This window comes from Pseudophryne corroboree, chromosome 11 (genome assembly GCF_028390025.1).
Source record: "Pseudophryne corroboree isolate aPseCor3 chromosome 11, aPseCor3.hap2, whole genome shotgun sequence".
NCBI lineage: Eukaryota > Metazoa > Chordata > Amphibia > Anura > Myobatrachidae > Pseudophryne > Pseudophryne corroboree.
In genome coordinates, this window is record NC_086454.1 from 79,556,921 (window position 1) to 79,582,892 (window position 25,972).

Here is a 25,972-nt window from a genome sequence, read left to right on the forward strand (position 1 = left end):
TGTCCGTTTGTGTCACATATATCAGTTGGCCTCAGCACGTCGTCAGTAATGACAGTGTTTTTTAGCTCGAAAGATCGAGAGACCTCATGAAAGGATTTCTTCTTGTAATCACAAAATAGATTTCCAGAATAAATCTTGTACACATTTCCTGCCTGCTAATCTTTAGAAATGTTTTTTTTTTTTCCTCTTCTCGTTCAGTAAAGTGCATTAAAGCACCAAAAGGGAACATGGAATTTCCTTGCATGTTGTCAAGTCAGATTAGCTAGCCATGGCTCAAGCAGATGTACATCTCAATAGGCAGGCTTTGGGGAATTCATACTCACAGAAGGTTTGGCAGTCATCTGACCAGCCAGTCGAAGTTGTCATGAAATCAATAGTTTTAAACTGGGAAGCTCTGTAGTCTGAGATTGGGGGAAGCTCATCATATTCAATTATTTATAGATTTATTTATTTTTTTAAAATGCTTTACCGCTGATGACCGTTGAAGACAGTGGGCGTCTAGGTGTCAGATCTGTTGTTCCCAGGCATACTCTGTGCTGCACAGACTTTACAGGATAGGGAAATGTTCTAGAAAAGAGGAAGAAAAGTTTCTACCTGAGACCTAAATTTATTAATCACCCGTTTATGAAATGTGCCCCAAATCTATATTTTAGGACTGCTTTTAGAAAATATTCTGCTAAATAATGAACCAATCGGAGCCTTCATTTGCATGATCAGCTGTGATTTGTATTTCTAGCTAATGAAAGCAAAGATATATTAATATATGTTGAACTGGCAGTGCCTGTGTTTTAAAGTGCGCAGTGTCTATGGATTGGTGCAGGCAAGTGGTTTTCTGCTGCCCAGTGGCACTTTGCGCCTGAGCTCGGCTCATTAGCAGAACGTCGGGAACGAAATAGGGATCATTGATCCCTTTAGCACATAGCCATAACACAAGATGCCTGGTGTGAGTGAGCCTGTAGTTCCCAGGCAGCTCTGCTAACGTTGGGGGTCTTTTTTTTTGTTTTGCAGAAAATGCTTCTTATTTGCATCGCTATGGGAATAAGACGCACAAGCAGACCGCGCTGTTTAAAATTATATGCAGAATGCCTTCTGTGTGCGGCTGTATCTGCATACAAAATGCTACGTTACACCGTTTTCCTGGAAAATGTACTAAAAGACTCTCGGCATTAGTAAATGCGCTCACGACTAGGCGCGTTTTTTAACGTGATTGTAGCAACGATGACAGAGGACACATCTGTATATAAACACAAGGGGTTTTTTTTTTCCACCTTTGAACAATTTTAAAGTTGAAAGTATATTATGTGATGACATTTTATACACTTACATTGTCTGAGCTGTGTGTGCGGTGATTCTCCCTAAATTACTTCCCCAACGATCACTGCAAAATACATTAGTATCAGGGATCCTGTGACAGACATGTGGAAGCACTCCAGAATGTGTTTATTTATCTCATTGGTCCATTCACTTCCCAAACAAAAATACAATATGTCTACCAGCGAGCCCTTTATGCCGTGTACTGTGGAAGCTAGGGAAATTTGACTTTTTGCCAATCTCCAGATCTGGCATTCCCGGCCCAGTTGATGTGTGAAAGTAAATAAATGAAAGCCCATGCTGAATGGGAAGTGGAGGGAGGTGGAGTGGTGAGATAATCAAAAGTCAGGAGAGATATGGGATTTCAGACGTCCCCCTGTCCTCTCTACCCGCCCCAATATATTACGCCTCCTCACATATACACTAAGAATGGATATGTAAAATTAACTCACAGCATGCTGGTTTAGTTAAAATATATATATATAGGTATAATATGTTAAACATGGATATATTCATTTTTTTGCCTCACAGGCATATAATAATTCAGCTATCTGAGAGTTTTTACCTCATGTTTTGATAAGTTATTAATTAAAATGTATACATCGTCCACACACAGTTTAGGACACCATTTTGTATCCTTAAATAATATCTGTATGGAGGCAGCTTGCTCATTCACAAGGTACTAGTGACCTTGATGAGGCCTGGCTCAGTTCACAAAATGGCGTACGCTACTGCTACACCTGACAAAAAAAAACCTCACATTGTCCCCAATATGCCTTCTGTGTACTTTGCATATATATATATATATATATATATATATATAGTAACTCTATGTAAGTACTCCTTAATGATCTTCCATGCCCTACATTTATGCATGTTACTTATTTTTGTCTTCTGAACTGTTAAAATGTTCATTTTGATATTTGCGTTACCATAATATAAATAAATGTGTGAGTGAGCATAAACTTGCTCGCTAATAACCATTGCGTGTATATGTTTTGAGATAGAAATAAAAATGGCCTTGCATAAAATCATTTGTGCTTGGCGTTGTATATGCATTTCTGTATTATAAGTGATAGTTTGAGGGGGATGATTTGAAAAGGGTTAACTTGTGTCCACTGTGAATGTTGAAAGAAATGAATGGCAAGCGGTTCCAATTCAGGGCGGCGCTCGCAGTTTGCATAAATTACTGCCATTATTATTGTTACAAATACTGTAGTCCCATGGTAACCTTGGTGAGAATCAAATTCTCTTCCAGACTGTGGCTGCGGGCTCAGAACTGGGTCAGTTTTCCCGATTCGGGGCAGCTACTGTGTAAAAAGAAAATCTGTTTTAATATTCTTCCTGCAATTAGAGAAAACCACAAACTCGCATACATCTAACTTCAGTCAGCTCACAAGTATAGCTCAGTCACTCCGACAAGTCTCTTACTGACTGTACCTAAAAATAAAGTGATTGTTTATGCGGCCTAGAGATGTTCTGACCTTAATGTACAGGTTCAAGGGGTTTTTTTTAAATTTAATTTGCCCTGAAATACAGTCCATATATATTTTTGTATCTACCAATGGTCTCTTCCTCAAAACAAAGTACAGTGAATATTTGCTTTGGCCATTTCATAGTTATCAGCCGTGGAAAATTACCCCTGGGTTGTTTAAGAAATTATTTTCGGCAGCACAAAAAAGCCATCCAGCGTCCTTGTCAGAAAGGATCAGCATAAATTTCCGCTGACAGAATGCCAGGCTGGCAGTCTACCTATGGCATTTGAAACCCTCTATGCAAGAATGGCGCGCACACTTTCCTGTTTTTAGAAGAAGAAAAAAAAGATCAGGAGAGAGGAAAAGGGGGGCTTCACTCGCTCCTCTTCCCGACCATGTCCTATCTAAAAATAACTGTTTCCCACACCAGATAAAGCGTAACAGCAAGGTGTAAAATTAAATGGCCTTCATCAGGACTTCACTGGTTATCAGTAACCCATAAACCATGTTGTGCTGGCTGCTTACTGGTGCAGTTAATAAAATAAATATCACTCCACAGAGCTGTGGGCAGCTTGCTAGGCAATAGCCGTATTTGCTTACTGTAAATACAAGAGGAAAATCGCACACAAATCTGTCGTAGCTTTGACAAGTATTAAGATCCCTCTTTACATCTGTACATCTGTACCATAGTGCAATTAGTGTGTCCCGCACAACGATTCCTCCATCTTATTCTGCCTCATTACTTGAGCATAATCACCCGGCTTGCTTGAGTGGTCTCAGTAGCAAGATCCAGTCTAAATAGGGGAAAGCGAGTGAATGTGTTCAAATATATGAAGATTGCCTTTTAAGACTTTCATTTATTCATCTTGGAGACAAGATTTTGTCCTAATTTTGTCTTTTTATTTCTGCTTTTTTTCTTTCTTTTTTCTTTCTTTCCCCCCTCCCAAGGTTTACTGCATGTCCATAGGATCCCTCGACTTAACAGTTTGACTGCTGATGTGTCAGACACCAAGGACCTGGCTTTTAAGTTAAAAAGAAAGATTTTCAGTATTGAGGTAAGAATCGAAGATGTTTTTTAGTCACGTAAAACATAAAAAAGTTTATTTTAGAAAATGAATAAATGCTTGTAAATTGTAAAAAAATAAATCCTTAAAATGTTACACAAATATATTAGCTCTTGCTGTCTGCAGGTTGTTACGTATAAACGCCCGCACTCTTAATTATGCGCAGTGTCTTAACTGTTTATCATATCCAGTTTCCACAAACATAACGTCATGTGATACTTCAAATTAGGAGGGGGAAAAAACAATAGTCTCAAAACAGGCGTAGAATCTAGGCCACAGACTTAATTCAATAAAATTCTACGTCTGATAATTAATTACTTGCTGTTATTTAGTGAGATGGGAACTCTCTAACATTGCCTAGCTGAAGAAAACCTTATATATTTATGTTGCTGACAATTATCTCTTAATGTGTACAGAAGCGGAAGAAGGAAAAAAAAAACCTTCCACCATAGGGCCATAGAAGAATAAATTAAATATGTTTAAATACTGAACAATTGCAGCTGGCCGTGGTAGGGTTTTTGTTTTTTAGTGAAAAATTAATTGTGCCTTTAAAAAAAAAATAAAAAAAAATTCTCTTTTAAAGAAGACATTGGTGACAGAGTGAAATAATTTGTTAAACATACTTCTGAGGCATCCTGGCTTTTTATATGAAGTTCCTAGGTACAGCGAGGCCTATTTTTTAAACAAAGCTGTTAAATAGCCCCCACAATCCTCTTTTCCTAATCTACTTTGAAATGTAAAGGTTCTAAAGCAAGCCACTTGTGTTTAAATGCTTTAAACCATAAAAAAGAAGGGAATTACCTCCAATAAATTAGCATATTTTAGGCCATCACCAAATGAGAGCCAATGTAGGTTGGCATAACTTTGGTCTCTGGAACTTCACCCTTAAGTGACCACTCTAGCCCTTTTTTGACCCTGCGTCTTGTTCAGCTGGCCACTTGCTCAGAAGGACTTGAATGTTCTCTTTCACTTTCCTTTTCACACTTGCAAGTAGCACTATCCTATAAATCACCCGGGAAGGTGCTATCCATTGACAAATTAAGATGCCCTCCTCCCAACTAATGCTCATCAGTGTGTTTAATTATCTAATCTTATTGGAAGTAGTTAATAGTTAATCAAGCAGCCTGTCCTTCAAGCAGGTCTCCTCTGCAGGATTTCCACAGGTTCCTTTAAATGAGGCAACGCCTCAAAAGCTACACAAACCAATTGAAACAAAGGCACGCATTTTCTTTTGTAGCTTCTCTTAATAGTCTCCAGCATGTAAGAAGTAAGTTGTGGTTTTTCTTTTTCTTTTCTTTTTTGTTTTGTTGTTGTTTTGTTTTTTTACTTTCATTTGTTAAGACGTTTATGTCGTTTTTACAAAGCAAAGCAAAATAAAAAAAAGTTTAAATACTTCAGTAAAGCAAGTTCTGCAGTCATCTACAAAGAGTCTAGTAATGTCCAACACAAGTGTTTAGTCTCATGTGGTTATAATTTATGTGTGGTCACCAGAGGAAATATGGTAACGTTCTAGGTATATATTTCAGGCAGGCACCAACAAATGGAAATTATGTAAAAACACGTTGGTGGAAAAATGGGCTTTAATTATGGCGCACATGTGTGTATCTTTAATAGGTGCTGTGTTTCTGGAGATCTTCTGATGCGCACTATAGAGATCACTGGGAACATAGCACCCACGCTATATGCAGTAGACTCCGCACATTGCTGGAGCCTACATAAGATCTGCCCTGGTGAGGGGTCAGGGGTGCGTGGAGGCTGCACAAGGGGAGCTCCCCTCTCTTGTTCCACCATTGTATGTATGTCCATGTTCTAGGCACGCTTAAACAGATTTCAGGCAACATACATACATACAAACATACATACAAACATACATACAAACATACATACGTACACATGCAGACTTTCTCCCCTGTATCAGACCCATTATGATTAGTAATATATGTCCAGAAAGTGAATGTGCGCATATGTGTCTAGGCAGACCTGCACAAATTTTGCTCATATGAAACATGACCATAGAGGTGGAACTAAGGTGGGATCGGGCGTTCTCATGTAGCCCAAGGTCATTGTCTTTTTTTTTTGTCTTTTTTAGATTATGGAGCTAATACTGATTTGGATGTACATTCAGTGCATCCAGAAAGTATTCACATCGCTTCACTTTTTCCACATTTTGTTATGTTGTTACAGCCTTATTCCAAAATGGAATAAATTAATTTTTTCCCAAAAAAGTTCTACACACAATACCCCATAATGACAATGTGAAAAAGTTTTTTTTAGATTTTTGCAAATTTATTAAAAATAAAAAACTAAGTAATCACATGTACATAAGTATTCACAGCCTTTGCTCAATACTTTGTTGATGCACCTTTGGCAGAAATTACAGCCTCAAGTCTTTTTGAATATGATGCCACAAGCTTGGCACACCTATCTTTGGGCAGTTTCGCCCGTTCCTCTTTGCAGCACCTCTCAATCCCCTTCAGGTTGGTTGGGAAGCGTCGGTGCACAGCCATTTTCAGATCTCTCCAGAGATGTTCAATCGGATTCAAGTCTGGGCTCTGGCTGAGCCACTCAAGGACATTCACAGAGTTGTCCTGAAACCACTCCTTTGCTATCTTGGCTGTTTGCTTAGGGTCGTTGTCCTGCTGAAAGATGAACCGTCGCCCCAGTCTGAGGTCGAGCGCTCTGGAGCAGGTTTTCATCCAGGATGTTTCTGTACATTGCTGCATTCATCTTTCCCTCTATCCTGACTAGTCTCCCAGTTCCTGCCACTGAAAAAAATCCCCCCAGCATGATGCTGCCACCATGTTTCACTGTAGTGATGGTGTTGGCGTGGTGATGAGCGGTGCCTGGTTTCCTCCAAACATGACACCTAGCATTCACACCAAAGAGGTTCAATCTTTGTCTTATCAGACCAGAGAATTTTGTTTCTCATGGTCTGAGAGTCCTTCTGGTGTATTTCTCCTGCATGGTCCATAGGTTATCCACAGGATAACATTGGGATATGAGGTAGCGACATCGGATTGGCACCAAACAATCAAAGTTTCGGCCTCCCAGAATGTAACGGACCCGTCCCTATATCCCCACCTCCTGGCTCAAGCAATTCAGTTTTGGGTTTTTTGGTGCTGCAGGAGCTGGACCATGGTCAACGGGCTGCTGTTTTTTAGCAGCCATAAGCTTTTTTTATTTTATTTTTGTATTGTTACTATATTTTTTGAGCGATCTTTCTAAAAAGCGTCTTATACATACCTTAGAAAGAGTCGCTCCAACAACTCCTCGCCGGGTCGCGACAACGCTTACCCACGTGTACAGTGCTGTTTTGGCGGACGTCTGTGTAGCATGTACTAGCAAGTCCAGCAGACGTTGCCAAGCTGTGGCCGGAGCACTGGGAGAGGGTGAGACATCAGTTCCACTTAGTAGGGGAATAGCGAGACACAGCCGCATTGTTTCAGGATGGAGACTACCGAACAGTCGTTGATGCGGCTGCCACCTCGGGTGCACCAGCGCTAGGCCTCAGGGATCATAGGTTCCAGGGGTAGTATGAGGCCGCGATCCCTAGGGTTGATGTCAGCAGTAGGAAGTAAGACGCTCCCTTGGTCGCCCCTCCCCCCGGTTCATGACCAGGTCCTCCCTAGTTTCCCGCCATGAACTGAGTTCCCGCTTCTGTCTGAGATGCTGTGTATCTAAAAGGACCTAGTCACAGCATAGTCAGCTGTATGACTGGTGTGTCAGTGTTCACTTGGGTGTCTGTGTTCACTGTAGGTTCACGGGGCGACTGTGTACACTAATAGCTTCTGGATCAACACAGCGTTCACTAACATATTGATCGATCCTGGAAGCGGAGTGAGGTCTCCCTGTATCCCACTCTCCTGAGCCTGGTGATACAGTACTAGGGGGGTAATTCAGAGTTGATCGTAGCAGCAGATTTGTTAGCAGTTGGGCAAAACCATGTGCACTGCAGGTGTGGCCGATATAACATTTGCAAATAGAGTTAGATTTGGTTGGGTTATTTTGTTTCTGTGCAGGGTAAATACTGGCTGCTTTATTTTTACACTGCAATTTAGATTTCAGTTTGAACACACCCCACCCAAATCTAACTCTCTGCACATCATACCACCCCCCCCCCCCCCTGCCTGCTAACAAATTTGCTGCTACGATCAACTCTGAATTAGGCCCTACGTCTCTATCTACCTCTGGTACAAATAGTTGGATAAGTGCCTGATGCATACGAGTCTGTAAACTATTGCTGCTGTTTTCTTTCGCTGTGCGACTAAATACGTTTAAACTCCTATATAAGGTAATGCAGTAATATGTTTATCCTACATGCTTGAAATGTATCTGTAGTTGATTATGTGCTCATATTGCTTATTATTCTAATGTATAACCTGTGACTGATTGCTAGTGTGATTGCTGACTTTACTATTTTCTGTCAGTTTCTGCGTATTCTTATCCTCAATGCTGGTGCAAAGCAGGGAGGGATGGGATTGTATGTCACTTTAACAAATTTTAAAGTGATTGCAGTCACAATTTGTGTAGTTAACACTGTAAAGATGTGTGATTTATTTATCATGTCTAAGAGAGGCAAGGGTGAGGTGGATACACTCCCCACAGTAGCACCAACACTCATGTCAGTCTTGTAAAGCTGGGTTAACCTCTCAGGATCTGGTTCAAAATGAATTATGTGCAAATTGTTTTAACTTTCACCAAAGCCTCTTGAATAATCCAAGGCAGGCACAGGTTCAGGTTGAACCACCATGGGCTACTTTTGCACAGACATTATCCAGTATAGCTGACCGGATAATGCCAGCTCCTATACCAGGGATAGGTTACCCTATTAATCCTTACATTCAACATTCCGCCTGGGGGTTATCACATCCAGTACAGGAATCGGTAGCCTCTCAACAGAAACTGGATGAAAGGCCGGTGGTACGTAAATCACATAGACATGAAACAACATCTTCACAGTCTACACATGTTTCAGATGAGGACTCGTTGGAGGAGGAGGACTCATCGCACTCTGGGTCTGCATACAGAGACGAGGAGGAAGGCCTCAGCTCAGTGGACATTCCTGAGCTTATTAGGGCTATGAAAGCCATTCTATCCATAGAAGAGGCAGCAGAGCCTGTGTTAAAATCTAAGGCACCTGTGTTTAAACATCCCAAAATAGTTAGGACTGAGTTTCCTGGGTCAGAACAGCTGATGGAAATTATGCAAGAGGCTTGGGTTACACCCAGTAAGAAGTTTAGAATTCCAAGGAATTGGAATTCCCTTTAGCCTCTTCCAGCTGGGGACTGTTTAAAAAGGGAGGTGGCTCCCAAAGTAGATACGCATGTCATCCAATTGGTGCGAAAATCTACATTACCTCAGCCTTCAACATCATTAAATGATGTCACAGATAGGAAAATAGATGGTTTTCTTAAAACTATTTTCTCCTTGTCTGGGGCAATCTTAAGATAAGCCATGGCTTCGGCTTGGTTGGCAAAAGTAGTGGCAGCCTGGGCTGATGCATTGGAGGATGACCTTTCAATGGCATCTAGAGAGCAAAAATCAAACAGGCAGCTATTTTTATGGAAGAAGCAGCCTTGGATATGGGTACAATTGTCTCTCAGGCATCAGCCCCAGCAGTAGCAGCTCACAGAGCGGTTTGGCTACGTACATGGAAAGCTGACTCAGAATCTAAGAAGGTTCTGGAGTCTTTACCTTTTACTGGAGGTATTCTCTTTGGTAAAGAATGAAACAGTATTTTGGAGTCAGAAGCAGGCTCCAAGAAAGTGAAGTTTCCTTCCACACACAAATCCAAGCCTAGATTTCCAGCTTTTCAACCATTTTGGAAAAGGTTATGGAAAACAGTCTCAAACTGACAAGTCTGGTAAGACTAAAAAGCATTAGGCTACCAGTGGGCCGGCTTCCAAATCAGAAGATAAACCATCAACCTGATGGTGCGGGCCTCCACCTGGGGGACCCCAGGGTGGGAGTCAGACTTCAGTTTGCACAGATCTGGCAGCAGTCTACCACAGATGCCTGGGTGCAAGAAGCGGTATCTCACGGTTATGCGTTTGCTTTCAAGAAACAACCTCCTCAAAGGTGTTTTTTTTTTTTACCAGCCTGTCTTCAGTAGAAACAAAGGCCAGGGCTTTGCAAGAAGCAGTTCAGAAGTTGCTTCAGTCAGGAGTGATAATTCCAGTTCCGCCTGCACAACAAGGTTTTTATTCCAACCTGTTTCTAGTCCAGAAGCCAAATGGGTTGTTCCATCCCATATTCACTCTCAAAGTGCTGAACAAGCACATTTGAGTGCCTCAGTTTCATATGGATACTTTACGTTCCATTATTTTGGCCATGGAGGCGAAGGATTTTATGGTATCCCTGGATATTCAGGATGCATACCTTTATGTTCCTATAGCACTGTCCCATCAGCGCTATCTCAGGTTTGCTATCCATCAACATTTTCAGTTTCAGGCCCTACCATTTGGACTGGCCACAGCTCCCAGAGTGGTCATCAAAATGATGGTGGTAATGTCATCTTATCTGCGTCAGCAGGGGATAAGGATTTTTCCATACCTCGACGAGTTTCTAATCCTGGCACAATCTCAGGAATTGCTTCAGTGTCATCTGCGGCAGACAATAGCTTGTTTGCAGAGACACGGTTGGCTCATAAATTGGGCAAAGTTGTCCCTGGTTTCGTCACAACTGATGACTCACTTGAGAGCTGTGTTGGATTCGAGTCTTCAGAAAGTAATTTTACCTCTGAATAATATATCCAAAAATTCAGTTAAGGATTCAGGAGCTGCTACACAGTCAAAAGGTGTCCATTCATGCAGCAATGCGTGAGATGGGGTTGATGGTGTCGACATGGTGGAGTATGCTTAGTTCCACTCGAGACCTCTGCAACATCTGATCCTTTCCAAATGGAATGGGTTTCATCAGACAATAAAAACGCAGACTATGGTCCTTCCTCTGGAAATAAGGAGGTCATTAGCCTGGTGGCTGTAGACATCCCATCTGGACAAAGGGAGACCCTTTTGGATATCAGGTTGGGAAGTTCTGACAATGGATGCCAGCCTTCAGGGCTGGGGAGCAGTGTCAGGAAGGAGTTGCTTCCAGGGGCAGTGGACCAAGGAAGAGAGTTGCCTGCCAATAAATATATTGGAACTTCGGGCCATATATATGGCACTTATTCAGGCAAAGGACATGCTTCAGGGGAAATTAGTCCAAATCCGCTCAGACAATGCAACGGCAGTAGCGTACCTCAACCATCAGGGATGAACTCGCAGCCAAAACACAATGAAGGAGGTAAGTCGCACGTTAAAGTGGGCAGAACTACATCATCTTGCCTTGTCCGCAGTGTTCATTCCGGGAGTCCTAAACTGGGATGCGGATTTTCTCAGTGGACACTTCCAAATTCTGGTAGATAGGTGGGGGTACCGGAGATAGATCTCATGGTGTCCCGTCAGAACAACAAAGTTCTTGCATACGGGTCAAGAACAAAGGATCCCAAAGTGATCTTTGTGGATGTCTGTCAGTGAGATGGTCTTATGTATTTCCACCAATCACCCTGTTACCCAGGTTGATGCAAAAGGCAAAACAAGGAAGACAAAACAAGGAAGGGGCGTGGTGACACTAATAGCCCCAGCTTGGCCCAGAAGACATTGGTACACACTGATCTGCAGAGGTTATCGATGGATGCTCCATTCCTACTCCCTCAACGTCCAGATCTACTGTCTCAGGGTCCTTGCTATCACGAGCACCTGTATAGACTGTCTTTGACGGTGTGGCTCTTGAGACTTTCATCTTGAAAACAAAAGGATTCTCACAACAGGTAATTCAAACAATGCTCAGAGCAAGGAAACCTTCCTCAGCTCGCCTTTTTCACCGAATATGGCAAGCCTATATTCAATGGTGCACTGACCGGAAATTTGACCCCAGGTCTTTCAGAGTTTCCAAAGAACTAGCATTCCTTCAGTTAGGAATGGACAAAGGTCTAAGGGTGGCTTCCTTGAGAGTGCAACTGTCAGCATTGACTGTATGGTTCCAAAAGAAAAATGCTAACCTACAGGATGTGTGCACTTTTTTCCAAGGAATGCTGCACAATCAACCTCCTTTTGTTCCTCCTACAGTGCGTTGGGACTTCAGTTTACTCCTAAAGGCCCTTCAAGTTGCCCCATTTGAACCACTAAAACGAGTGGATTTTAAATGGTTGACGGCTAAAGTTCTCTTTCTACTGGCTATTGTTTCAGATTTAGGGGCATTATGTCGCCCTCCTTTTCTGATTTTTTTTATCCAGATAGAGCGGTTCTCAGAACCAAATCTGGGTATCTTCCTATGATGGTGTCTAAATTCCACCTTAATGAAGAAATTGTAGTCCCGGCGGCCTTCCAAGGGACGGACCTTTCTGCGGGAGATGCATCGTTGGATGTAGTCCGTGCTTTATACCAGTGCCATCAGAAAAACAGACACTCTCTTCGTTCTCTACGGATTTCACAAGAGACGGCCTAATGACAAGCAGACACTGGCGAGGTGTCTTCGAATGACGATTTCAGAAGCATATTTTCCCTGTTCCGGCTAATGTCTCTGCTCACTCTACTCGTAAGGTAGGTCCGTCATGGGAAGCACAATGTGGTGCTTCAGCAGAACAGATATGTAAGGCAGCCACATGGTCTTCCATTACCACATTCATTAGACATTATGCCTTTGATACTTTTGCCTCTCAAGACGCTGAATTCGGGCGAAGGATTCTCCTGTCCAATCAGGAGCGTCCCCACCACTAAATTGCTTTGGGATGTCCCAATGTTATCCTGTGGATAATCTGTGGCCCCTGCAGGATAACTGTATTTCTCCTAAGTCCACAGGGATCCCACCCTGATGCGCCTGATTTGAGGATCCTTTCACTTACTAACCTCTTTCTTCTTGTACGGAAGGGTGTGCATGTGTGTTCTTCTCGCCTGATTAGGGCTTTCTATGATGCTCCTGCCTTGAGCTTTGGAAAATAACTGAATTGCCTGAGCCAGGAGGCGGGGATATAGGGATGGGCCCGTTGCATTCTGGGAGGTCAAAAGCGTTGATCGTTTGATGTCGTTGATGTCGCTACCTCATATCCCAATGTTATCCTGTGGACTTAGGAGGAACAGAGTTATGTGTACAATAACGATTATTTTGGCAAACTTCAAGTGGGCTGCCATGTGTTTTTACTAAGGAGTGGCTTCCATCTGGCCACTCTACCATACAGGCCTGATTGGTGGATTGCTGTACAGATGGTTGTCCTTTTCGGGGGGTCTCCTCTCACCACAGAGAAGTGCTGTAGCTCTGACAGAGTGACCATCGGGTTCTTGGTCACCTCCCTGACTAGGGCCCTTTTCCCCCAATCACTCAGTTTAGACATCCAGCCAGCTCTAGGAAGAGTCCTTGTGGTTCCAAACTTCCTCCATTTACGAATGATGGCAGCGACTGTGCTCATTGGGACCTTCAAAGTAGCAGATATTTTTCTCTCAAAAAATCTTTTTTCACATTGTCATTATGGGGTATTGTGTGTAGAATTTTGAGGGGAAAAAATTTAATTTATTCCATTTTGGAATAAGGCTGTAACATAAAATGTGAATACTTTCCGGATGCACTGTACATCCAAGAATTTAGCTCTAACAAAACACCCTAAAAATAAATAAATAGCATCTTTATGTCTAAATGCGAAGTCTGATGCATCGACCTCTGCATGTCACCTGTGTCAGATGCACAAGTAGAGGGTGTTAACATTTGTTTTCATAGCGACAAAACGCATTCACTCTGAAGTTTGTTTTAAATAATATAGCAGATATAGGGGTCTATTCAATTAGTGTCGGAATTTCCGACAAGTCGGAAAAAAGGCACTTTTCAACTTTTCCAGTGCCGTTTTTCCGACTTGTCGGAAAACACGTGGATCAGCGGGTTAGCCGCAAATCCATGTTTTTTGTCAAATTTGCAGGCTGTTCCGCCTGTTTTTTTTTGTCAATTTTCGACAATGCCAATTCGACTTTAAAAAAAAAGGCAGATCGGCATTGTCGGAAACGGACCAAATACCTGTCGTTAACTCCCGCAATTGAATAAGGGGTGTCGGAAATTCCGACTCTGATTGAATAGACCCCATAACCTTTATCGTGATTGAATGAAAGTAGCAGAAATGTTCTAAAGTCCACCTCCCAAACAAACATGTAATATAGGTATACATGCATTAAATAAAGACAGGCAGCCTGAGCAGCTAGCTAATGCTGATGGCCCACAATTGGTATGCCTGGTGACAGGTGTATCTGCGGCTCGGTGTGGGTCTGCCTCAGTCCACAATTGCCCTACGGAATCCTGTTTTGGATTTGCACGCTCCTTCCCTCCCCTGTCCCACCTATCCAAGCGTTAAGGAGGCAGGAGCACCATATTTGCATACAGGTGCTGTTTTGAGAGCATGCGCTGTACAGATTTGTCTATGTTATTGTAAACAAACGGGAATTCCCCCGGCTCTGCCCCTGTGAGTGATGTAAACTCACCTCAGTCCAGCAAGCTAATTGTAGGGGATGTCGGTGATTTGGTCAACCACGTTTGGTAGACATAGTCATTAGGTCAATATGTACTAGGTCGACATGGAAAAAAGTTGATATGAGTTTCTCACAATTTTTTTTTTTTTCATTTTTTGACCTTTTTCATACTTAACGATCCACGTGGACTACAATTGGGAACGGTAAGCTGTGCCGAGCGCAGCGGTAGCGGAACGAGGCACCGTCCCCGAAGCTCAAGCCATGCAAGAGGTTACGGTGCACTAATTGGGGTTCCCCGTCACTTTTCAAAGAAAGCGACACCAAAAAAAGTTTTAAAAAAACCTCATGTCGACCTAGTGATCATGTCGACCTAATGAACCACACCCAATTGTAAGAGAAAATGCAAAGTGAAACAATACAATAAAAAGAATGAATGACAAAGTTCAGGTTTCATTTACTGTAACTCTGGGGTTGCTCTTTTATAAACACAATATGGGATATTATGTAGCCAATTAGATCACAGGAATGGTCACAGACACATTAAAGGAGTATATTCATCTTGCCGGAGTCCTGATTGTGTTAGTAAGTTCAGGGCTGTATATAAGAAGGACTGAAATATATATAAAGCTCAGCAAGAAGATTAGCCATTAGATAGTGGAAAGAGCAAGGTTCCCAAGCAGTACAGAGTAGTACTACAAAGCTCACACAAATTTACGAGTTCATATTGCCTGTTTTTCCATAAGACGCGGTATCATGTGGTTGCACTGGGGCTCATTCTGTGTCGCATGCAGCCAGTCGGTACAAAGCCCTTACCTGGTGTACATCTATGTTTCTGTGTGTGCAATAACTGAGACGCCCACTGTTAGTGTATGTATACACTGTAGTACCGATTGGTGTGTCTTCTGGCAGGAGCGGTTTCTCTGTCCAAGTATGGCCTCCCATGTGAGCATCTCTTTGCAAGCGCTTTTAGCAACACGTCCATATCACGCCAATAAAACAGAACATTTCCGTGCATCCACTATGCAACCTCTCTGTCACCGCCCGGGAACGTCCAATACATATTGTATTCAACACGTTTCTGAGACAGTGGTCCTCAATCGTAGCTCCGACTCCATGCACACGCGGCCTGGACGCATGCGCAGTAGACTTAGATGCAAGTGTAGTTAGTAAAAATCGCTCCACTGCTTCCAACATCACCTCTGCATCCTACTCAGAATCAGGCCCACTAGGTTTTCAGTCAATCACATGCATGGTTACCCAGCATACGGAATTCCCTTTTGTAGCTCAATGAAATAGATTCCCTTTCTGCTACAGCACAATAACATAATTTCCAATTCAGAAATAACACAGATTTTTGTATTGGTCAAAAAGGGAAATGTTGAAAACAGTTTAATTTTATTTTGTAAGCAGGTCCACCATCAGGGGGGGACTGAAGGGACTGGAGTCCTGGGCCTGGCAGCAGATTGCATTTCGAATTTGTCACTGGCCGCGAACCAATTGCTGCTGCAGCAGCTCCTGATGGCTGCCGGTCCAAGAACTGCAATTGACTCGCGGCTGGTGCCAGATATGAAATGCTGCCGCTATCTCTCTATAACTGGCTGGTTGCTGGTTTACAATCTGGAACCAGGTCAGCATTCCCAGCAAGCGTGGGGCAATGTCTCAGCCGGATAGGGACTAACAATACCATCACAGGCATTTTCCCAGTACTCTTGGGGTTGGAGGTGGACCCTACAGCGGCAGTGGGCAGGAAGTGGTATTAGTAGTCTACCGTTACAATGTAACTGATTGTAAGTACAGAAAGTGGTAGGCATCTGGATACATAGCTGTCAAGAAATCTCTTTAACAAGTTTTAAAATAATGAAATATGGAATAATTAAAAAAAATATGTATTAATATAGTCCTATGTATGTGTAAGTATGGGATAATAATAAATAAACGGGGGACGGCTTATTTTGTCAGTCCTGGACCAAACAATAGCCCTGTATGTAAGTAACAGTTCCATACACATCCGATGAGTCAGTCTATACCATATATAGGGAAAAGGTTTAGAGTAATGGAATGGCCAATCACATGCTTAAAGTGATGGGGAGATTAAGGCAGACAGATCATCCCATGTAAATACATAACGCAACAGGTGAAAGGCTGCAAATGTCTGCAATTGGTACATTGAGCCATACCAATGCCAGTGGCTGTCCCTGATGCCCAGAGGGTGTAAGATGTAATGTTTTCTGATCGAGTTATGACAGGAGAATAAAGATATGATAACATTGCCAGGACAGTGTAGTTTGGCATCCAAAGCAATAGTGCTGCTTCATCCCATTTGGCTCCCGTTGCAGCTGTTACTTAAATTATTTACAATAATACTTTCAATTCAAATAAATACTGTACCTACGTTGTCCGTTATGAGAGTAAATACAAGTTCACACATTGCTACCTTGTTCATGCATTGTACAATGGCCCTCATTCCCAGTTGATTGCTAGCCGCCTTCGTTCGCAGCACAGCGATCAGGCTAAAAATTGGCACTTCTGCGCAGGCGTTTGCGGCTCAATGCGCACGCGCGACGTACTTTCACAAAAGCCGATGCAGTTTTACACAAGGCTTTAGCAACGCTTTTCAGTCGCACTGCTGGCCGCAGAGTGATTGACAGAAAGTGGGTGTTTCTGGGTGGTAACTGACGGTTTTCGGGGAGTGTGTGTAAAAACGCAGGCGTGTCAGATAAAAACGCAGGAGTGGCTGGGCAAACGTAGGTGTGGCTGGGCGAACGCAGGGCGTATTCGTGACGTCAAAACAGAAACTAAATAGTCTGAAGTGATCGCAAGCTAGGAGTAAGTCTCGAGCTACTCAGAAACTGCACAATCTTTTTTTGTAGCCGCTCTGCGATCCTTTCGTTCGCACTTCTGCTAAGCTAAGATACACTCCCAGAGGGCGGCGGCAAAGCGTTTGCACGGCTGCTAAAAGCAGCTAGCGAGCGCACAACTCGGAATGAGGGCCAATGTGTCTTATAGGTGTTGGCCATTGACTACCTACCAGAGGTCCGTTGTATTCATGGTGCTGTGAATGCAGGAACGTGTATGCACAGCCATAATGTAATATGTGAACTTATCCCTGTAAGGGTGAATTGTCTCTGTAGGGAAACACGCGTTTTAAGCATTGCTTGTGAAATGTTGTAACTAAACCACGTGTGGGAGAGATTTATCGAAGCTTGGAGAGAGACAAAGTACCAACCAGTCAGCTCCTAAATCATTTTTCAAATACATTTAAAAGCTGAGTGGTTAGTACATTATCTCTCACTCTTGTTAAGTCTTCCCCTTTAATTAGTAGAGCACAGACGTCCTAGGAACGCCATTTATATTACAGTCTCTGATTCAGTGCACGGCCCACAGAGTATTTACAGCGTCATGCCACAAACCAGTGCGGAGGCAGGATCCCAGTTACAGACTGTTTTTAGCTTGTGAGAGCTCACCAGTGTACGATAATGATACTTACTAATCAGTAGCAACTGACTGATGTTTTCAGATGTACACAGGAGCCGCGATGCGCATGTGCAGATCTGGTCCTGCGTTGTCGGACACAGTTTTTCTGCAGACGTCGGATGATTGACAGTCTGCTGCCATTTGGGGAAGGGAGAGCGTTTCAGAAAACGGGAGTACGTCAACCCTGTTTTCCTGGGTGTGCTGCGCCCTGATGGTTACTCAGAGGTCCGATGGTCTTGATGTTGATAAAGTGCTTCACAGAGCCATAAACATTTTGGTGCCCTGGGCCAAAAAAACATTGCCCCATGCTCCCCTCCCCCATTTTTTCAAACAGGGACACAAGGCGAGCCCTCGCACTCAGTGAAGACACTTGCTATTATGCATCCCACATGAGATATACAAAAAATAAAATATTATGTATGTACTGTGTGTGTGTGTGTGTGTGTGTGTGTGTGTGTGTGTGTGTGTGTGTGTATATATATATTTATTTATTTATTGAACACCTATACTTACAGAACATTCCTAAGAAAATGGATTTGGACACCAATCCTCTTATACCACCATCTATGCCGTTAATTTGAGTGCACATTTCTTAGTAGTCACACCTTCCTTTAGTTAAAGCTCACATTTCAAAATACCGTCATACCCACAATTCGAACCCATGACCTTCCATATTGCAGTCAGACACCTTACTCATGGAGCTCTTTGCTCCTGGATGGGAAGTATGACAGTATTTTGAAATGTGTGGCTTAAATAAAGGAGTGTGTGTCTCAAAGGGCTTAGGGACATGAGGGTGTGATGGGGCGGCCAGGTGATGCCGGGAAGTTTAAGAGGAGGAAGTTGCAAGTATTATTGAGTAAAACAGAAAATGAACAGATGCTGCAAAACAGTGCGACATGTGCCCTGTGCGGTGGCACATGTCGCACCACCCTAGTTACAGCCCCGTCGTGGATCAGAGAAGTCCGCAGTGGGCATCGAGCTCTGAATCAGGCCCAAAGTTTGCTGTATCGCTCAAAAAGAAATTAAAATTGTAAATCATATTATTAATACATTTTGTTATATTTTTTGTTTTATTAAGCAAACTTCAGTAAATCTCAAATTCTGTAGAACACAGAATATAAACTTTTACGGACAGGTAAGTGGTAAGGTATAGTTATGGCACTGCACAGTTCTCTGTACATAACAATAATTTGTAAGATAAAACTGTCCATTCATGTAGATTGGAGCATTGGAGGCCTGCAATGTATGATTGGAAATCTGGGCCTGACCCAGAGATGGATAGACACAGCACTGTGCATGAGAGGATTTATTCACAAGGTTATTGATAGGTTATTCAATTGTTTTATCGTACCCGATCTCCTGTCTAAAGTGACGTGAGATCAGGGGGCAATATTCAATTGTTTGTTTTTTTCTAACATGCACATTGCGCCCAAACAGTCCTGGTTTAGCTGTGCAAACTGGCTAAAACCAACTACACTAATTGGTGCAACGTAAAAAGTACCATTTTGGCGACCAAACGGGTCACTTTTTGCAAATCTCAGCTCTCCACCCCCGGGGGCTGCGACCTGAAATGCCGGCGCCGGCAGCTATTCACGCCCAACCGGAGCAACAATTGAATTGCTCTATCGGTCGGCAGGCAAGATAACACTTGAATGTCGCCCTTTGAGTCCATTTGTAGAAGGTAACATGGGAGTAACGAGAAAAACACATGCAAGTTGTGATCATTTCCGGGGGCGTGTCTCAGCCTGCCACTGTGATCTCGTTCGCATAAAACATGGCCTGTGCGACCACTGGGTTACTCGGATGGTTGATTATCAAAGGAACTGTGATTGCTGCTGCGGATTTGTACGCAGCTAGTTCAATCTGTAAAGCCACCAGTGGACATCTCAATACATTTTTAGGCGGCTACAGCATTAGCGTCTATTCACACATTGGAGGTCATTCCGAGTTGATCGCTCGCTAGCCGTTTTTAGCAGCCGTGCAAACGCATTGTCGCCGCCCACTGGGGAGTGTATTTTCACTTTGCAGAAGTGCAAACGCTTTTGCAGCAGAGCGCCTGCAAAATCTTTTTGTGCAAAACAAGACCAGCCCTGTAGTTACTCTTCGTGTTCGTTGATTCTAACGACGGAGGGACGGCTTTTGACGTCACATATCCGCCCAGCGAACGCCCAGCCACACCTGCGTGTTTTCAGCCATGCCTGCGTTTTGCCAAACACTCCCTGAAAACGGTCAGTTGCCACCCAGAAACGCCCACTTCATGTCAATCTCCTTGCGATCGGCTGTGCGTTTGGAATCGTCGCTAGAATCAGTGCAAAACCACAAAGGACTTTGTACCCGTACGATGCGCTTGCGCATTGCCGTGCATATGCATGCGCAGATTAGCCGCTTTTTTCACTGATCGCTACGCAGCGAACAACGGCAGCTAGCGATCAACTCGGAATGACCCCCATTAGTTGAGTACACATTTGTAGCTGTGAATGCATTAGCGTATGAATCAGAACCTGTGTATTACCACAAGGCAAGCTTGAAAGCTTGAAATGCCTATCACGCCATGACGAGAAAAATGTCCCTCAGGTAAGAAAAATGGTGGCTTTCATGGTGATTTTATGTCAAACATAAGTTTGGTTTATGATATATTTTTTTCCTGTCCGGGATTGGATAATTGTATTTAGAGAATATTGGAGTAATGTTTATAAATTCTATTTCTCTGACGTCCTAGTGGATGCTGGGGACTCAGTAAGGACCATGGGGAATAGCGGGCTCCGCAGGAGACTGGGCACTCTAAGAAAGATTTAGTACTACTGGTGTGCACTGGCTCCTCCCTCTATGCCCCTCCTCCAGACCTCAGTTAGAATCTGAGCCCGGAAGGAGCTGGGTGCATTTTAGTGAGCTCTCCTGAGCTTGCTATTAAGAAAGTATTTTAGTTAGGTTTTTTATTTTCAGAGAGCTTCTGCTGGCAACAGACTCTCTGCTACGTGGGACTGAGGGGAGAGAAGCAAACCTACTAACTGCGGCTAGGTTGCGCTTCTTAGGCTACTGGACACCATTAGCTCCAGAGGGATCTAACACAGGAACTTAACCTTGGTCGTCCGTTCCCGGAGCCGCGCCGCCGTCCCCCTCGCAGAGCCAGAAGACAGAAGCCGGCGGGTGAAGCAAGAAGACGTCAAAATCGGCGGCAGAAGACTCCTGTCTTCATATGAGGTAGCGCACAGCACTGCAGCTGTGCGCCATTGCTCCCACACTAACCCACACACTCCGGTCACTGTAGGGCGCAGGGGGGGGGGGGGGGGGGGGGGCGCCCTGGGCAGCAATTGAGTACCTCCTGGCAAAAAGCAGCATATATACAGCTGGGCACTGTAATATGCATGAGCCCCCGCCATTATTTTTACACAAAATCGCGGGACAGAAGCCCGCCGCTGAGGGGGCGGGGCTTATTCCTCAGCACTCACCAGCGCCATTTTCTCTCCACAGCTCCGCTGAGAGGAAGCTCCCCAGGCTCTCCCCTGCAGAAGCACGATAGAAGAGGGTGAAAAAGAGAGGGGGGGGGGGGGCACATAAATTTGGCGTAAAAACAATATACAGCAGCTACTGGGTTAACACTAAGTTACTGTGTGATTCCTGGGTCATATAGCGCTGGGGTGTGTGCTGGCATACTCTCTCTCTGTCTCTCCAAAGGGCCTTGTGGGGGAACTGTCTTCAAATAGAGCATCCCCTGTGTGTGTGGTGTGTCGGTACGTGTGTGTCGACATGTCTGAGGTAAAAGGCTCCCCTAAGGAGGAGATAGAGCAAATATGTGTGTGAGAGGGTGACAACGCCGACACCTGTTTGGATATGTGTAAGTGCTAAGGTGATTTCTCTGACGTCCTAGTGGATGCAGGGAACTCCGTAAGGACCATGGGGAATAGACGGGCTCCGCAGGAGACTGGGCATTCTAAGAAAGAATTAGGACTACTGGTGTGCACTGGCTCCTCCCTCTATGCCCCTCCTCCAGACCTCAGTTAGAATCTGTGCCCGGCTCGAGCTGGTTGCACACTAGGGGCTCTCCTGAGCTTCTAGTAAAGAAAGTATTTATTAGGTTTTTTATTTTCAGTGAGATCTGCTTGCAACAGACTCACTGCTACGAGGGACTTAGGGGAGAGAAGCGAACCTACCTGCTTGCAGCTAGCTTGGGCTTCTAGGCTACTGGACACCATTAGCTCCAGAGGGTTCGAACACAGGCCCAGCCTCGGTCGTCCGGTCCCAGAGCCGCGCCGCCGTCCCCCTTGCAGAGCCAGAAGCAAGAAGAACGTCCTGGAAATCGGCGGCTGAAGACTCCGGTCTTCATTAAGGTAGCGCACAGCACTGCAGCTGTGCGCCATTGCTCCCTATGCACACCACATACTCCGGTCACTGATGGGTGCAGGGCGCTGGGGGGGGGGGCGCCCTGGGCTGCAATTAGAGTACCTTAAAATGTCAAAAAAACACATAATATAGTCTAATAAACTATATATGTGTAAAAATCCCCTGCCATAATATTAATAAAAGAGCGGGAGAAGCCCGCCAAAAAAGGGGCGGGGCTATCTCCCTCAGCACACTGGCGCCATTTCCTCTTCACAGCTCCGCTGGAAGGACGCTCCCCAGGCTCTCCCCTGCAGTTTCCAGGCTCAATAGGGTAAAAAAGAGAGGGGGGGGGCACTAAATTTAGGCGCATAACTGTATATTATAGCTGCTATAGGGAAAATCACTTTGTGTAGTGTAAATCCCTGTTTATATAGCGCTGTGGTGTGTGCTGGCATACTCTCTCTCTGTCTCCCCAAAGGACTTTGTGGGGTCCTGTCCTCAGTCAGAGCATTCCCTGTGTGTGTGTGGTGTCTCGGTACGGCTGTGTCGACATGATTGATGAGGAGGCTTATGTGGAGGCGGAGCAGGTGCCGATAAATGTGATGTCACCCCCTGCGGGGTCGACACCAGAGTGGATGGATATGTGGAAGGTATTAAGCGACAGTGTCAACTCCTTACATAAAAGGTTCGATGACATAACAGCTGTGGGACAGCCGGCTTCTCAGCCAGTGCCTGCCCAGGCGTCTCAAAGGCCATCAGGGGCTCAAAAACGCCCGCTACCTCAGATGGCAGACACGGATGTCGACACGGAGTCTGACTCCAGTGTCGACGACGACGAGACTAATGTACATTCCACTAGGGCCATCCGTTGCATGATTACGGCAATGAAAAATGTGTTGCACATTTCTGACATTAACCCAGGTACCACTAAAAAGGGGTTCACTACGGCTGGCCGGCGGTCGGGCTCCCGGCGACCAGCATACCGGCGCCGGGAGCCCGACCGCCGGCTTACCGACAGTGTGGCGAGCGCAAATGAGCCCCTTGCGGGCTCGCTGCGCTCGCCACGCTACGGGCACGGTGGCGCGCTACGCGCGCCACACTATTTTATTCTCCCTCTATGGGGGTCGTGGACCCCCACGAGGGAAAATAAGTGTCGGTATGCCGGCTGTCGGGCTCCCGGCGCCGGTATACTGAGCGCCGGGAGCCCGACCGCCGGCATACAGAAGACCACCCCTAAAAAGGGTATTATGTTTGGGGAGAAAAAGCAACCAGTGGTTTTTCCCCCTTCAGATGAGTTAAATGAAGTGTGTGAAGAAGCGTGGGCTTCCCCTGATAAAAAACTAGTGATTTCTAAAAAGTTACTAATGGCGTACCCTTTCCCGCCAGAGGACAGGGTACGTTGGGAGACATCCCCGAGGGTGGATAAAGCGCTCACACGCTTGTCAAAAAAGGTGGCACTGCCGTCTCAGGATACGGCCGCCTTAAAGGAGCCTGCGGATAGAAAGCAGGAGGCTATCCTGAAGTCTGTATATACACACTCAGGTACTATACTGAGACCTGCTATTGCTTCAGCATGGATGTGCAGTGCTGCAGCAGCGTGGTCTGATTCCCTGTCTTATAACATTGATTCCCTTGACAGGGACACTATATTGCTAACCATAGAGCATATTAAAGACGTAGTCTTATACATGAGAGATGCACAGAGGGATATTTGCCCGCTGGCATCTAGAATAAATGCAATGTCCATTTCTGCCAGGAGAGTATTATGGACTCGGCAGAGGACAGGTGATGCGGATTCTAAAAGGCACATGGAGGTTTTGCCTTACAAGGGTGAGGAATTGTTTGGGGATGGTCTCTCGGACCTCGTTTCCACAGCGACAGCTGGGAAGTCGACATTTTTACCCCAGGTTCCCTCACAGCCAAAGAAAGCACCGTATTATCAGGTACAGTCCTTTCGGCCCCAGAAAGGCAAGCGGGTTAAAGGCGCGTCCTTTCTGCCCAGAGGCAGAGGTAGAGGGAAAAAGCTGCACCATACAGCCAGTTCCCAAGAACAGAAATCCTCCCCTGCTTCCACTAAATCCACCGCATGACGCTGGGGCTCCACTGGTGGAGCCAGGTGCGGTGGGGGCCCATCTCCGGAACTTCAGCGACCGGTGGGTTCGCTCACAGGTGGATCCCTGGGTTCTACAAGTGGTATCTCAGGGATACAAGCTGGAATTCGAGACGTCTCCCCCTCGCCGTTACCTCAAATCAGCCTTGCCAGCTACTCCCCCGGACAGGGAGGTAGTGCTGGCGGCAATTCACAAGCTATACCTCCAGCAGGTGATAATAAAAGTTTCCCTCCTTCAACAGGGACGGGGTTACTATTCCACAATGTTTGTGGTACCGAAACCAGACGGTTAGGTGAGACCCATTCTAAATTTGAAATCCTTGAACACTTATATAAGAAGGTTCAAGTTCAAAATGGAATCGCTCAGGGCGGTTATTGCAAGCCTGGAAGAAGGGGATTACATGGTATCACTGGACATCAAGGATGCTTACCTGCATGTCCCCATTTACCCACCTCACCAGGTGTACCTCCGTTTTGTGGTACCCTGCCATTACCAGTTCCAGACGTTGCCGTTTGGTCTGTCCACGGCACCGAGGGTATTTACCAAGGTAATGGCCGAAATGATGATACTACTTCGAAAGAAGGGAGTTATAATTATCCCATACTTGGACGATCTCCTTATAAAGGCGAGGTCCAGGGAGCAGTTGTTGGTCGGAGTAGCACTATCTCAGGAAGTGCTACAACAGCACGGCTGGATTCTGAAAATTCCAAAGTCGCAGCTGGTTCCTACGACGCGTCTGCTGTTCCTGGGTATTATTCTGGACACAGAACAGAAGAAGGTGTTTCTCCCGGAGGAGAAGGCCAAGGAGTTGTCATCTCTGGTCAGAGACCTCCTGAAACCAAAACAGGTGTCTGTGCATCACTGCACGCGAGTCCTGGGAAAGATGGTAGCTTCTTACGAAGCAATTCCATTCGGCAGGTTCCATGCAAGGATCTTTCAGTGGGATCTGTTAGACAAGTGGTCCGGATCGCATCTTCAGATGCATCGGCTGATCACCCTGTCCCCGAGGGCCAGGGTGTCTCTGCTGTGGTGGCTGCAGAGTGCTCATCTTCTAGAGGGCCGCAGATTCGGCATACATGACTGGGTCCTGGTGACCACGGATGCAAGCCTCCGAGGTTGGGGGGCAGTCACGCAGGGAAGAAACTTCCAAGGACAATGGTCGAGTCAGGAGGCTTCCCTACACATAAATATTCTGGAAATAAGGGCCATTTACAATGCCCTAAGTCAGGCAAGACCCCTGCTTCAAAACCAGCCGGTGCTGATTCAGTCAGACAACATCACGGCGGTCGCCCATGTAAACCGACAGGGCGGCACAAGAAGCAGGATGGCGATGGCAGAAGCCACAAGGATTCTCCGATGGGCGGAAAATCACGTGATGCACTGTCAGCAGTGTTCATTCCGGGAGTGGACAACTGGGAAGCAGACTTCCTCAGCAGGCACGACCTCCACCCGGGAGAGTGGGGACTTCATCCAGAAGTCTTCCAACTGATTGTAACCCGTTGGGAAAGGCCACAGGTGGACATGATGGCGTCCCGCCTAAACAAAAAGCTAAAAAGATATTGCGCCAGGTCAAGGGACCCTCAGGCGATAGCTGTGGACGCTCTAGTGACACCGTGGGTGTACCGGTCGGTTTATGTGTTCCCTCCTCTTCCTCTCATACCAAAGGTGCTGAGGATAATAAGAAAGAGAGGAGTAAGAACTATACTCATCGTTCCGGATTGGCCAAGAAG

General features: G+C 45.1%; 1 protein-coding gene across 3 annotated transcripts in view; it reads left to right on the forward strand.

The window, feature by feature from the left end:
• Positions 1-25,972, forward strand: part of ELP4 (elongator acetyltransferase complex subunit 4) — a 563,638-nt gene that overhangs the window by 377,740 nt on the left and 159,926 nt on the right. For all 3 annotated transcript variants that reach the window (XM_063944452.1, XM_063944453.1, XM_063944451.1), the window contains exon 9: positions 3,735-3,841. In XM_063944452.1, the coding sequence (XP_063800522.1) occupies positions 3,735-3,841 (107 nt within the window). The remainder of the gene's footprint in view (positions 1-3,734; positions 3,842-25,972) is intronic.